Below are 15392 nucleotides of genomic sequence, written 5' to 3'. Positions count from 1 at the left end.
GGGCAGTAAAGACTGTGCTCTTGAAGTTTCAGAGAAGGAGGACTGTATTATGGCAAAGTAGTTGTCTACATTTTGCTTATGAGACTTTTTGTGAAGCTGAATTTAAAGATGATTTGCTAATTAATTAATCTGGTAGAGGAAAATTCAAGGCAGTATAGCATTCAGGTGGTGGCATGGATATTGTAGGAAGCTATTAGCCAAGTTTACTATGATAACCAGAAACAGAAAGCAAAGAGGAAAGATTTGAAAACTTGCAGTTTGGTCTGAAAACTAGGAGTAAAACAGGGCTAAGGTAGGTGTGGTTGTTAAAAATTATAGCCACTAAAGAAATGCAAAGTACTTTACCCAGAAACAATAGGAGAAATGGTTCGAGGTCATCTCAGGAATTGGTAAGATTAAACCCAACTTAGACTCAAGGATATAAAAGTAAAAATTCCTATGAGAAGAGGCCATGGGACAACCTACTTGCACAGGGAGGCCTAGGAAGTGTTTTCACCATGCTTAGCCACCCAATAACTCAGAGGCTACTGCAGCCATGGCTCCAGGAGGATTGGCCACTGCTAGAGATGATGGCAGACCTCTGTGACAACCTTATGATAATGAAGGATACTGGAGTTAGGAGGTCACAGAAGCTTCCACCAAGATTTCCAAGGAAGGCCTGGGAGGCCAAGCAAAGTGTAGCAGAGTCAGAATACCTGTGGGCCATCCTTGAAAGGGTGTTGCATGAAGATGTGAGAAGGAAGTCAAAGCTGTATTGGAGATCCCTGAGATTAAGAGATGCCAATAAAGTAGGACTTCTGTCCAGGAAAGTTGCAGAAATAAAGTGAAAAGAAGACCATGTGGGTTTCAACCAACAATGACAGGGTGGAGCTGCACAAGTCCTTTGGAGAAAATATCATGATGTCATGTGCCCCAGAGCTGGGCATGGAGCTATAGGACTCGATTGCCCAACTGGATTTCATTCTTGCTTTGGTCTCATGCCTTCTTTCTATGTCCCTGTTTCTTCCTTTTTGAATGTAAATGTTTACTCTGTACCATTATATATTAGATAAAGATAACTTGCTTTGATCTGTACAGGGCAAAACATCCATGAGTTTGCCTTGAGTGTCAGATGAGATATTGGACTTGGACTTTTGGGCATTGCTCTAACTGTTAATACTATGGGGACTCTTGAAAATGAACTAAATTTATTTTGCATTTTGAGGTGGGCATGAGGTTTTGGGGGTCATGGAAAAAATATTAAGGTTTAGATATGAGACCTCCTCCCAAAGCTCATATGTGAAACAGTATAAGAATTTTCAGAGGTGAAATGATTGGGTTATGAGAGCTTTGACCTAATCAGTAGATTAATCAGTGAGAAGAAAAGGATGTTAAAGTAAATAAATGAGTCTTGGATATAACTATGTTTCCTCAGACATTCAAATACTTCATCATTGAGTATTCTCACTTCAGAATTTGTAACTTCTAGGTATGGAATTGTATCACTGAAGTTTGCTATGACATAAAAAAACCAGCCCATTTGTAGATTGGTATATATTAACAAATATATCTGTATAAGCATAAATGTTGATGTTATTATTTTAAAAACATCTTGTTGGACAAATGTAGTGACTTTGAACAAAACTAGAGGAATGGAAATTGGAGTAAGAACATTGAATACAAGATTACAGTCTACTTGTGGCTTTGAGTTTTGTCACCTGAAATATTGCTTGCTTTGCTCTTGATGAGAGCCACTGTATTTTCTCCTCAGAGAATGGGAGGGCAAGCTCCTGCTGCTTCAGGAGATTCTGGATGAGTGGCTCAAGGTCCAAGCCACTTGGCTTTATCTGGAGCCCATTTTCAGTTCTCCGGACATTATGTCTCAAATGCCTGAGGAAGGCAGACGATTTACAACTGTGGATAAAACATGGAGAGATATAATGAAAAGTGTCATACAGGTGGGTAAAAATACCCTTGAAAATGGAATTATTTAGTTGAAGTGACATGATTTTTATGTTTGAATGTCCATATAAACCAGTATTGTTTCCAATAAACCATTGTCTTTTTCTCATATAAATTTTCTTTTCAACTATTATTTTAGAATTCCAGGAGCAAGAACTACAAAAAGCAAAAATAGATATTTTGTCCTGATTATTCCTTGAGGTCCAAACTGAAGTTCCATTATTTAATGACTTTTAGTCTGTCTTTGGTTCTAGTAGATGCTCTGTTAGAAAGATGGTGCATTCTGTAGGCTGCTTCTCTCTATTCCATGGGCTCCTGGTTATGGGCTGCAACCCACTGAAACACATTGCAGCAGAAGCATTTCAGCATGCCACCTACTCCATTAGCAAGTGACTCTGATAGGGACCTGGAAAAAAAGAGATGAACTTCAAAGATAAATAGATCTAAGGAGTTCAGTAAATGCAAACAAAGTTCAATGAAAAAAAATAAAAATAATACTATGGAGGGGAACTTACAATTTAAGTTAGGCAGGAATTTAACAACAGTCACACTGAAAAAACAGTCTGAATTTTTTCATATAAAGAAGACATTCTTTCTGTATATGAAGCATGGTATGTGTGTTATTGAAGTTAAAGTAAAAATAGAAAAATAATAGTTATATATTTAAATAAATGTAGGCCTCTGCATTGATATTTTGATTGAATATAACACTGTAAGACAGAAGTATCATCATAAAATTTCTTAACCTGAAATAGAAATGTGCACATATTTATTAAACTTTGAAAATTATGTCTATAATCCTAAATACTGATATTTTATTGATATCAACTGTATGATTTGACAGAAAAATATTTAGAAAAATAAGACATGCATTTGTTTATTTAATAGATTTACCTCATTATATGTAACATTACTTGAACCAAATCTGTATAAACCAAACTTTTGTACAATTAATTACAGTCACAGCTGGTATGGCTTTTTTTGTGTTATATGTAGTAGTCTTTCTTTTTTTTCTCTTTAAAGTTAATTAAATTTATTTTAACTGGTACATAAAGGCATAAAACCAGTACCTCTGTACATTTCCATCTGGTACCATGTACTATTTCTATGCATATATACATTGTATAATATTTAAATCAAGTTAAACTATCTCCTCAAATGTCTGTTATTCCTTTATGATTATAAACTTTAAAAAATCTTTTCTTCTAGATTTTTAAATACACAGTACATTTTTATTATCTGTAATCAACCTAATATATAATAGTACTTCAGAACTTATTGCTCCTAACTGTAACTAAATACACATTGATCAACCTTTCTCCATGCCTCCCTTCCCCACTACTCTCCTCAGCCTCTGGGAACCACCCTTCTATTCTCAACTTATATGAAATCAATTTTTTTTAGATTGAACATGTAAGTGAGATCATGTGCCTGCCTATTTCATTTAACATAATGATCTCCATTTCCATATATGTTGTTACAAATGACGGGATTTCATTCTTTTTAAGGCTGAATGGTATTCCCCAGTGTATATATGCTATACTCTCTTTACACATTCATCAGTTGATGGACACTTAGGTTTTTTTCTATTTCCTGGCTATTTTATAGGGCTGCAATGGACATTAAGAGCACTGATGTCTCTTTAACACTCTGATTTCATTTTCTTTGCATATATACCCAGTAGTGGGATTGCTGGACCTATGGTCATTCTATTTTTAATCTTATGATGAACCTTCATAGTATTTTCCATAATGGCTGTACTAATTTACATTCCTACAAACAATTATGCAACTGAATTTGAACTGAATTTGTCTCTTTAGTTACTCTTACTGGTGAGTTTTATACCATCTCATGTTTTCTACTTACACCTTAATGTCTCTTTCAGTTTGAAGAACTCTCTTTAACATTTCTTGTGGAACAGGTCTGGTGAAGATAAATTTTCTCAGTTTTTGTCTGGAAGTGTCTTTATCTTATCGATTTCTAAAGGATGGCTTTGATGGGTATAATATTCTTGTTGGCAATTTTTTTTTTCTTTAATACTGTGAAGTTTCTGCTGAGAAATCTGTTTTCAGGTGAATTGGGACACATTTATGTGTTATTTCTTTTCTGTTGCTGCCTTGGAAACATTAATTTTCATCTTCGAGAGCTTGATTTTAATGTGTCTTGGGGTATACTTGGTTCAGTCTGACTGGTGACCTTTGACCTTGTACTTAGATATTTGTATTCTCTAGGTTTTGGAATTTTTCTATTAATATTTTTCTACATAAACTTTCTACCTACTTGGCATTCTTGAGTATCTCTTTAACCCCAATAACCCAAATATTTGCTATTTTCATATTGTCCCAATGTTCTCATAAACTTTTCTCGTCATTCTTTTTTTCCCTCTGTGTATTTTGAAATAGGCTGTCTTCAAGCTCACTAATTCATTTGTTCTATCCTGCTTTTTATGCCTTCTATTGCATTTTTAATTTTACTTAGACTTTTAGCTCATGCATTTCTTTTGATTTTTTAAAAATTGCTTCCATCTCTGTTAAGTTTCTCTGTTGAAATATTGAATCATCTCCCTATTTTCTTAAATCTTATAGAATTTCCTTAAAACAAATCTTTAAAATTCTCCATCTGAGAGTTCTCCCACAGTGAATACTATTTGGTTAGTTTCTGGCATCTTATTTTGACTGTTAAATGAGGTCATGTTTCCTAAAAACTCTCGATGCTTGATGTGTGACATCATTTGGGCATTGAAGAATTAGGTATTTACTCAAATCTTTCTAAGTAAGGTTGGAAACAAAGTCTTCCTAACTGACTTTTTGTCTATCTTTCTAGAAATTCTAAACAGGTAGCTTTTTTTTTTTTTTTTCTGAGTCTGTAGTGACTTCCATTATCAGCACAGGTTGACACTAAGGTCCATGCGTGCCAGTAGTCTGTTACTGGTATGTTGTTATTGTTTCAGGAGTAGACAGTGATATAAGCCCATATTTGTTCCAAATCCATAATTGGTGCATTGTTCAGAATGAACCAGGGTAGTACTTAGAAAGGGTAGTACATATCCACAAACTTTCCCTGGTACCAGGATAGGTCCAAAAATCTTGTCCACAGTCATTGGCCTATGGTTGTCAGATACTTTGGTAATTTTCCTAACTCTGGGCAGAATCATCATGGATGAGCCAGCCCAAACTTCTTTGTCATAACTCTGGCCACCAGTGGTGCCAAGCTGTGTCACACTCAGCCCACAGCCTGTCAAGACCAGAACAGCACTGGTATTGGACCAAACCCCACACTGCAATGGACTGCCTACTTCTAAGGTGCACTTGTGGCCCAAGTCTGCTTTAACCAGCTGTAGGTGATACTGACTAGAATAGACTTGGGATGCATGTCTTCCCTTGGCACTGAGGCAATTCCAGAGTATCTGTTTTTTCAGGTAGGTCAGAGAATGTGGGCCATTTGGTTTAGGATTTTGTTTGTTTGTTTATTTGTTTGTTTTTTACTATTTTTGAGGAGGTAAAGTGCATGAGTGGCTCACTGTGGGTTGGGTGAAGATCCCAACACAGCTCTCACTACTGAGGACTTCATCTTGAGCTGTCCTCTAGATTTGGTCATCCTCTTTGAGAATTGATGGCATCTTCAAAGTGAACCTCCAATGATGGATTTTGCCACAACATGTCTGATACGTGGGTCTCTTTGCCCCATACTGCAAAATAGGGGTCTGATAGTGTGTGGCATGTAGTACAAAAAATGGTCCATATGGTAGGAATTTGAAATATAAGGGGTTTGAATTGGGCTGAATTTTTTTCAAAAGCACTGAAGTAATGAAATAACATAATTCAGGATTTTAAATTCTCTAGTCCAGATGTGGTCAGAGGACTAAGGAGCTTATGTTGTTGCCCTCAAAGAACCTTTTATTTCTCATACTTATAACTTTGACATAGTCAAAAATATAATTACAGAGACTAATCAGTTGTCAAATTAAAATGTACTTAGATCATAGCCTTTCCAGATCTGTTATTTGAAAGGTAGTTTACTTATAGGGAAAGATTGAGATGGTAAGAATGATAACTTGGGACAATTGAGTGGATTTGATTGACACCGGTTATCCTGAACCTCAAACCGCTGATCCTTTCTTGCCAGAAGCTTTGATAGAGCTCCGCAGAAACGTGGGTGGCAGTGTATTGTAATGATACTTACCTAAGGAGGAAAGAACCTAAGTTAGATGTGATCAAATGTGTTGATGTGAGGGCACTAAATCCTCATTTCAATGACCTAGTAAAGGAGGTGTGAGTGGTACTCTACTTGTTTTGCTCACCAAATCTGGCCTCTCTGATGGCCTATCTCAAATGATAGATGACCTTGATATAATTTAAATAAATTAGAGACTGGTTTACAAATGTCTATGAAAAATATACTTACACCTTCCAAAAGTGGAAATTGTATCCCCACCGGGGATAACCTTAAAGAACAGTAAAAATGAAATTCTTTTAGTGGGTTATAAATTTAAAGAGAATATAAATGTTTGCTTTTTTAACTTTGCTTGGAAAGAGAGATGATAAAAGTATGGATCTACAGTCATCATGTTCATTAGCGAACTTGATTGTATAACTCAAGGACTTGAAAATTAGTAATAGGAAAGAAGTATATAAGGGATCACAGAATAGACTACATGCAAATGCTTATTAAGGTACCATTGCAAAAGGGGGCAATTGGTTACCTGGTTGACTATTTGACTTATTTTGTGAATATCAATAGCTTATACCAGTGTGTGCACAGTGAGTTATGAAATAGGGCAATCATGTAACATATTACACAAACTAGAAAAAATTTGAGACCTAAAGTAATTAATAATTAATTCAGAACAGCAAGCATAAACTAGAACTTCTTGTATCAAACTGGGATGTATGGTCACTCTAGGTAAAAACAAAGAAGTTATGACAGCTGGAATGGGAATTATGGAAAGGTTTACAATCACAGATGCCCCTTCCCTAACTGCTGTATGCTCAAGCTGCCAATAGCAGAAATTAACAATGCTTCTGATACCAACCACACCTGGAGGAATCAGGTAGCCACTTGGAATTGAATACATTGGCTCTCTTTCAATATGGAAGGAAGCAGTAATTTGTCTGCACCAGATAGATTTTTCTTTTTCCACCTGCAAGCTTCTGCCAATACTGTCATTCTCTTACCAACTGAATGACTTATTCCTTGTTGTACTTTCCACACAACATTGCTTCTGTTTAGAACTCACATTACAATGGAAATGAGGCAATTGACAGACACTGAAGTGTGATTTACAGGTCCTACTATGAGCATTGACCTTCTGAAAAGTTAAATGACTCACATTGAAGTCTCATTGCTGTGCCTGAGGGTAGAGAACAATTTATGAATTTGGGGTGCATTTCTAGAGGATATGTTCCTTAGTAGCTCCAAATAAGTGGTTTATCCCATAGCAGAGTGCACAGGTCTGGGAATTAAGGAATGAAAATGGAAGTGACAGTTCTCACCAATCCACCTAATAAAACACAACAATGTTATTTATTAATTTCTGGCTTTGCTGGTTGAATTCCAGAATTGATCCAGTATCTTATTAGATTAAGTCATTTTAATATCTAGGAGAGAAATGCTTCTTTGTTGGGGCCATATTTAGGCTTACATTAAATGGGAAATTCTTGATCTGTGCATTCCATCTTTAATCTCTCTGTCCTTTTAACTTTCCACTTCCTACTCTATTCTAGCCACACAGGAATTCCTTCTTCTTTTTTTAATCACACATAACAAGCACTTTCTTCCCTAGAGCCTTAGTACCTGCCAGCCCCTCCCTCTTCCTGGGATGGTCTGTCTCTAAATATCTACAGAACAATACCTTGTTTCTTTGAAGTCTTTCTTGAGTTGTACCTTCCGAGGCTCACATTGAACACCCTATTTAAAACTGACCCATCGTTGCCTTTTTTGGCACTCCTTACCCCCTTTCCTTTTTGAAGTATCTGCCATCTTCTAACTTGGATATTGTAGGCTCCATTCAGATGACTGCAAAAAAGTAAAAGCAAGTCATACAAAGTTTTTGGTTTCCTAGTGCATATGAAAGTTACATTTACACTCTACTATAATCCATTGAGTGGTAGCATTATGTTTAATAAAAGAAATGTATATAACTGAAGTAAAAAACACTTGTTGCTAAAAAGTGCTAATGATCTTCTGAAACTTCAGTGAGTTATAATCTTTTTGCTGGTGGAGGGATTCGTGTCTATATTGATAGCTGCTAGATGATTAGGTAGTTGCTAAAGTTTGGGGTGGCTGTGGCAATTTCTCAAAATAAGAATGAAGTTTGCCATATCAATTGACCCTTCCTTTCATGAAATATGTCTCAATAGCATAAAATGCTATTTGACAGTGTTTTATCCATAGTGAAATTGGAGTCAGGCACCTTGAACCTTACTACTGCTTTATCAGCTAAGTTATATAGTCTAAATCCATTGTTGTTGTTTTAATGCTGTTAATGGCATCTTAACCAGGAGCTAATTCTATCCCCAAATGCCACTTTCTTTGTTCACCCATGAGAAGCAATTCCTCATCTGTTAGTTTTATCATTAGATTGCTGCTGCAATTCATCCACACATTCAGGCTCCACTTCTAATTCAAGTTACTTTCCCCATCATATCTGTGCTTATTTCCTTCACTGACCTCTTGAGCCCCTCAAAGTCTTCCATGAGTATTGGCGTCAATTTCTTCTAAGCTCCTGTTAATGTTAATATTTTTATCTTTCTCCATAAGTCACAAATGTTCTTATTGGCATCCAGAATGGTGAATCCTTTCCAATAATTTTCAGTTTATTTTGTCCACATCCATCAGTAGAATCCCTCTCTACAGCAGGTGTAGATTTACAAAATGTGTTTCTTAAATAATAAGACTTGAAAACCAAAATTACTCCTTGATCCTGGGGATGCAGAAATGCATGCTGTGTTAGCAGGAAGGAAAACAATATTAATCTTATTGTATATATCCATAAGAGCTCTTGGGTGACCAAGTGCATTGTCAAAGAACAGTAATATTTGAAAAGAATCTTTTTTCTGAGCAGTAGTTCTCAACAGTGTGCTTAAACTATTGAGTAATTCATGTTATAAACATATGTGCTATTATTCAGGTGTTGTTATTTCATTTATAGAGCACAGACAGAGATTTAATATAAATATCAATGACCCAAGGATTTTTGGAATGATAAATGTTGACTTTATCTCAAAGTCACCTTTTCATTAGTCTCTAACAGAATCAGTTAGTTCTTTGAAGCTTTGAAGCCATGAATTGACTTTTCCTCTCTAGCTATGAAAGTCCTAGATGGCATCTTCTTTCAAAAATACCATTTTATCTAAATTGAGAATCTTGTGTTTAGCGTAGCCACCTTCATCAGTTATTTTAGCCAGATCTTCTGTGTAACTTGCTGCAGCTTCTATATCAGCACTTGCTGCTTCACCTTGCACTTTTACGTTATGAAGACGCTTCTCTCCTTAAACCTCATGTCCCAACCTCTGCTAGCTTCAGACTGTTCTTCTGCAACTGCCTTAGCTCTTTCAGTCTTCATAGAATTGAGGATAGTGAGGGGCTTGCTCTGGATTTGGCTTCAGCTTAAGGGAATATTGCAGCTGGTTTGATCTTCTATCCAGACTATTTAAACTTTCTCCACATCACTTATAGAGCTGCTTCACTTTCTTATATTATGTAAAATTCCTTCAGGAACTATTCGTTTCCATTCACTTCTTGGCCAATGGTTTGGCACCAGAAGCCTATCTTGACTTTTACCCTATCTTGACTCTCAGTGGGCCTTCTCTAAGCTAATGACTTGTAGATTTTAATTTAAAGTGAAAGACATGTCACTCTCACTTGAACAGTTAGAGACCACTGTAGGGTTATTAAGTGTCTTAATTCTAATACTGGTGTCTCAGGAAATAGGGAGACCTGAGGAGAAGGAGAGAGATGGGGGAATGGTCAATTGGTGGAGCAACCAGAACACACACACTGCTTATTTAAAAAAAAAAAATTGTAGTTGTGGGTGGATAGCATGCCTTGATTTTATTTATTTATTTATTTTTTTATGTGGTGCTAAGGATCAAACCCAGTATCTCACTCATGCTAGGCAAGCGCTCTGCCACTGAACCACAGCCCCAGTTCGACACACTGTGCTTATTAAGTTTGCCATTTTACATGGGTGAGGTTGTGTTACCTCAAGACAATTATAATAGTAAATATCAAAAACCATTGATCTCAGATTACCATAACAGATATAATAATAATTAAAAGGTTTGAAATATTGTGAGAATTACCAAAATGTGACATGGAGACAAGAAATGAGCACAAGATGTTGGGGAGAAAAATAGGCTTGCTCTACACAAGCTTTCCACAGACCTTCAATTTGTAATAAACAGTATCTGTACAGCATAATTAAGTGAAATATAATAAAATGAGGTATACTTGTATATAATTTATGAATCACTATGTTTGTTATTTATTGTCTATCTTCCCTGTGGAGGATGGGGGTCTTTGTTTTGTTCATTGTTATCACCTAAGCATTGAAAATTGTGACAACACAACCAGGTTCTCAGCAAGTATTTGTTGAATGAGTAAATGAATAAATGGGGTTGGTTCTTGAATCAATTCTGAATTTATTCTGAAAACCCTTCTATGAAAATTCATTTTTAGGTAAGTGGGTCCTAAGATCTGGATTAATCCTAGAAATATTCTGAGTCTTAAATGGATGAATTTCTTCTCCTGATTAAGTCACAGAATCAGAGTTGTAAGGGATCTTAAAGTCCTACTTGACCCACATTTTCTTTCTTAGTGCAAAGGGTTTAATAAGGTTCTACGAGTTGTCTGTTGTCCAGGGATTTCTGATGAGGAAGGTTATGATTCCAGAAGTTTACTGAGCAAACTTGAGCTTAATTCCATGAAGTATATACAACTGCGTTTTCTGTGGGAGCTCCCTGGCAGCTGTAATTAGCAAAAACTTTCTCTATACCCAAATTAAGATTTCAGGTCTGTGTTGGCATAGTCCTTTGGTTTGGAAATGTCAAATCAACCCATAGATCTTTACTTGAGCTGATGAAATTGATGATGCTTATGAAGTGAAAGAAGACACATAAAAAGTTGTAAAAAAAAATTGTTTCTTTAACCAGAATATATGACAGATGATAATTCCTTTCTTCCCCTCCAGGAGACATAAAGTGTCAAGGAAGTCATACCAAGTTTCAAGTTTCTAGCAACTTCCTGTTTTCAGGCTTTATTGTTGTATACCAAGAACATAGCTGATCAGTACCAACCTGGTACAACGTGGGGGGCTGGAATTTCCTTGAGCTTCACCTGCCTGCATTCACTCAGGCATTCAACATATATTCACAGACTACTTATTCTGTACCAGGATTTTATAGTGATACTTAAAAGGAATTCAGTCCATTTTATTTTACTATGATAAATATCTTTCTTGAAGGAAGGCAGATTATAAAATGTTAATTTTAACTCCATTGAAGTGAATGAAGCAATTTAAGTGTCTCATTCTCCCTTTTTCCCGGGAGTTTCTCTCTCTCTCTCTCTCTCTCTCTCTCTCTCTCTCTCTCTCTCTCTCTCTCTCTCTCTCTCTCTCTCTCTCTCTCTCTCTCCTCTTATCCAGGTATGGAAGAAGAAGGGAGTGAAGTTTTAGGTATATGTGCACAATATTAGTCACTTCAAATATGTTGCTAATTTGGTTCTTATACCACCTTTAAGGGAGAACTCTTCTCTCCCTTTTACAGCTAAGGAAAGAGATAAAGCTAATGATCTGAAGTCACACAGGTACCAAGGAGCAAAATGTGGGATAGAAACAAGGTCTACCCTACCTCAGAGCCTTTCCTTTATTTGAAGCAGTCCTTGGTATATTCCTGTTCTCCCTGGGAGAGGGTGAAACTGTTTATCTTTCAGTAATGAGATGACTACTTCTTTGTATTTTTTAAGTTCTTATGTAAAAGTATACACATTACTGCCTGTGTTTATTTAGAAGTGGCATTTTTGTTTTAATCATTGAGCTAATCTGATTGACTTGACCTCAGGAATTTCATACAGACTGAGCCCTAATGGAAAACCTGAAATGCTCCAAAATGCAAAACTTTTACTTTGGATTTTGAATTTCCAGTTTAAGGATGCTCAACTGGTAAAATTTATGCAAATATTACAAAAAAAAAACACCTCTGAAATTTGAAAAACTTATGGTTCCAAGCATTTAAGATAAGGAATATTCAACCTAGAGTAAAAAAAAATTTTACTTGAATGCTTAATTTTTCCACAGTTTTTTTGGCTTGCTTGTTTGTTGTTTGGTAATTGTATTATTTTGCAAAAGGAATGTGACTCGTTATTAAAAACTAAGTCTTAAGCTTTCAAATATTAGATTCAAAGCAGCAACATTGCAAGAAATTATTTGGACAAGAAAAAACAAATATTATTTATCTCTGAAAGGAGTTTTCCCCTTTGATCAGCAATTCTGCTTTTTTTTTTTTTCAACAAAGAAAAGCATACTTTTCCAGAAGGTGGCGCTCGAAGAACACCATTTCGATTTTTAGATTTAGGCATACAGGACTACTACTCTATTATGTACTGGATGAATTGTACATTTTAAATTATAGCCTGAGTCTTTGTCCTGGTGTGTGTGTGTGTGTGTGTGTGTGTGTGTGTGTGTATGTGTGTGAGTGTGTGTACCTGATATTTATCTGAAACACAAAATCATTAGGAAGTAAAATGCTTTAAACATAAGTTGATCAAATCAGTATGTTTCATACATTCCCTTATTATGAAAATGAGTGATAATGGTAATTGTTTTGTTCTTTGATTAAATTTTTCCTAAGTTACATTGCTAAAATTCAGAACAAAGCAGAAAAGTATACTTTTTTAGTTACAAAGTACATTAACAAAAATGTATTTTAGAGACTCTTCTAATAGAATAAATTCTTAAATGAAAGAATTTACAGTTGGCATTTTTGGTTGATCTTTCAGTTGTGACTGAACACCCAAAATAAATTTAATTAATCTTGAAATTCAGTGCTTCTTTTTAAATGATATTCTTACTTCAATTTCATATAAATTTTCTTAAATACCCAATGATGAGAATACATGTTTAGTGTATTCTCATGAAATTTTTATTTGGTCTGGTAACTGAAATCTCTTGTGTTTGAAACTTCCTTAGTAAAGAACTTTTCCATGAACACTGAGTTAGGAATTATAAAACCAAAAATAGATCTAGATGACATCAATCATGTGCTAAGGAAAAAAGAGTTTCATTTCAACTATATCTAGATTGTATTTTAATATGTATTTCTAAAGATTTTCATAAACCCAGTGGTTAGTGAATGGATATTTTGAGAAATCATAAATTCTTTTAAAAAAACAAAACAAAACAGGAGTTCTTAAGATTTGTTTTTGGTTCTTACTTTAAATCCTGAAGCATAAAAGAAAACTCTTTTTAAAATATTTGATTCTGTTTGAATCACTTTGAAGGAGACAGCTCAGAGTGACACTTTCATGTGATAGAACGTTCAGAGTTCCCCACCTTCAAGGTGGGCCAGTCTTATTCTCGTGGGAGCTTGGGAAGAGCCCACCTTGAACTTAAGTCCTTGAGCAAGAACAGTTATAATGTTGTTCCAAGGGTGGTTGTTTATTAAAATTTTAGAAAACTTCTTCCCCACTACTCACAACACCTAATTTATTGCCCATAGTTTTTTTTTTAAAGGGATTGTGGTTATTTTGTTATTACTGACAGCAATAATATTCAAAACTTTCATTTTAATAATGGCTTATTATTTAGGGTACATTTTCTCAAAGAATAAAATACAAAAGGGCATATCTCATACTAATTTTTACCTTCCACCCTTCTGGTAAGTTCAGATAGTGTATTGTCTGTTTTCTCTGTGTCTCTCTGTGTATCTTCCTCTCTTTCTTGTAGTTTCCAACTCAGAATAAGAAAGTATGAACATTATGTCTGAGGTTCAAATCAACCTGACTTTTTATATGACTAAAGAGGCTTGTTAGACCTAGAATATGCAAGACTGCTTTTAAAAAATATTCACATTAAAATTTATATAATCTTCATTTGAATGAAAATGTGTCATCTCAAATATAATATGAAAATAAATAAAGTTAGTATCTAATATTTTCAAGTTGAGTGTTTTCTCTTATTTTTAGGATAAACATGTTCTGTCAGTTGTAACTATTGAGAGAATGCTGGAAAGACTGAAAAAATCTAATGAACTTTTGGAACTCATTCTTAAAGGACTTAATGAATATTTGGAAAAGAAACGTCTCTTCTTCCCCAGATTCTTTTTCTTGTCAAATGATGAACTTCTTGAGATACTATCTGAGACTAAAGATCCCACTAGGTAAGTAATTTACATGTATTATAGTACATGGCTAAGTTTATATGTTTAAATTTAATTTCTAGAATAAGAAAATAAATTATATACAATCACGCTTACATAATAATTTTTCTTCAAGAGTATTCAAGATATTATCAGCAAACAACTGAATAACTATTAAAAACTAGTAATATCATTGAATGCTATTTTTCCCCAATGTGCTGAACCTTAGAATGGATTTCATATTTGATCACATAATTTCTTACAGATTTTTCCAGGACACTTCCCTCTTCTGTATCACAATTAAAGTAAAAGTTAGTACTCTTGCAATGACTTGCAGTAATCCACACAGATAAACCCTGCTGTCCTCCCAATTCGTCTCCTGCTAGTCTTCTGGTTCACTCTGCTATAATCCACCAGTTCCCTGCAATTCCAGCATAAAAGGGCAGCGTCTTCACTCAGCATACATATTCCCTTTGCCTAGGATGCTCCTTATTCAAATGTGCATGAACTTCTTCCTTACCTCCTAGAGGTGGTTGTGGAAACTTATTCAAACTCAGGCAAAACTATACTACTTAAAATGTCACGTCTCCAACACTCCCTGGCCACCTTCCCTAGACCTTTGTTCCCTTCCTTATTTTTCCTGTTGCTTACTTATTGTCACCTGGCGTACTCTCTAATTTACTTATTTGTGTACTACTTGTCTTCCTTTAGTAGAATATAAACTCCATGATTACCGGAAGTTTTGAGTATTTTTCCCCCTCTTGATTTCCCAATCCTTAGAAGAACATCTGATACAAAGAAGGAAGTGAATACATATATTTGTTAAGCAAATTTGTTTATTTTATATCGTGGGCCTTCAAAGAAGGTGTCACATAGTCCAGATAAAAAAAGACAAATTTAGGCCCCATTTGAGTTTTTATACTTTGCTTCTTTTTGCCCATTTGAAAGATGAATGCAACTGGTGATTACTAATGTGCCAAAAATGAGGTGTATAGTCAGTACCATTTATAGTACACCAAAGAGACTACAGTTGGGTATGTCAAAGCAGTTGATTTAATAAACTGTGAAGTACTTAAAATACTAAACCTAGTCCATAAT

General features: G+C 35.1%; 1 protein-coding gene across 1 annotated transcript in view; it reads left to right on the top strand.

Annotated features, from left to right (window-relative positions):
• The window catches only part of Dnah7 (dynein axonemal heavy chain 7), a 347577-nt gene that overhangs the window by 114029 nt on the left and 218156 nt on the right, over positions 1-15392 (top strand). Inside the window, 2 exon segments of the mRNA XM_047547136.1 lie at positions 1751-1937; positions 14122-14315. Of these exon segments, the coding sequence (XP_047403092.1) occupies positions 1751-1937; positions 14122-14315 (381 nt within the window).

This window comes from Sciurus carolinensis, chromosome 3 (assembly GCF_902686445.1).
Source record: "Sciurus carolinensis chromosome 3, mSciCar1.2, whole genome shotgun sequence".
NCBI classification, from domain to species: Eukaryota; Metazoa; Chordata; class Mammalia; order Rodentia; family Sciuridae; genus Sciurus; species Sciurus carolinensis.
The sequence above is the reverse complement of the archived record's forward strand: the minus strand, read 5'-3'. Positions and strand labels throughout refer to the sequence as shown.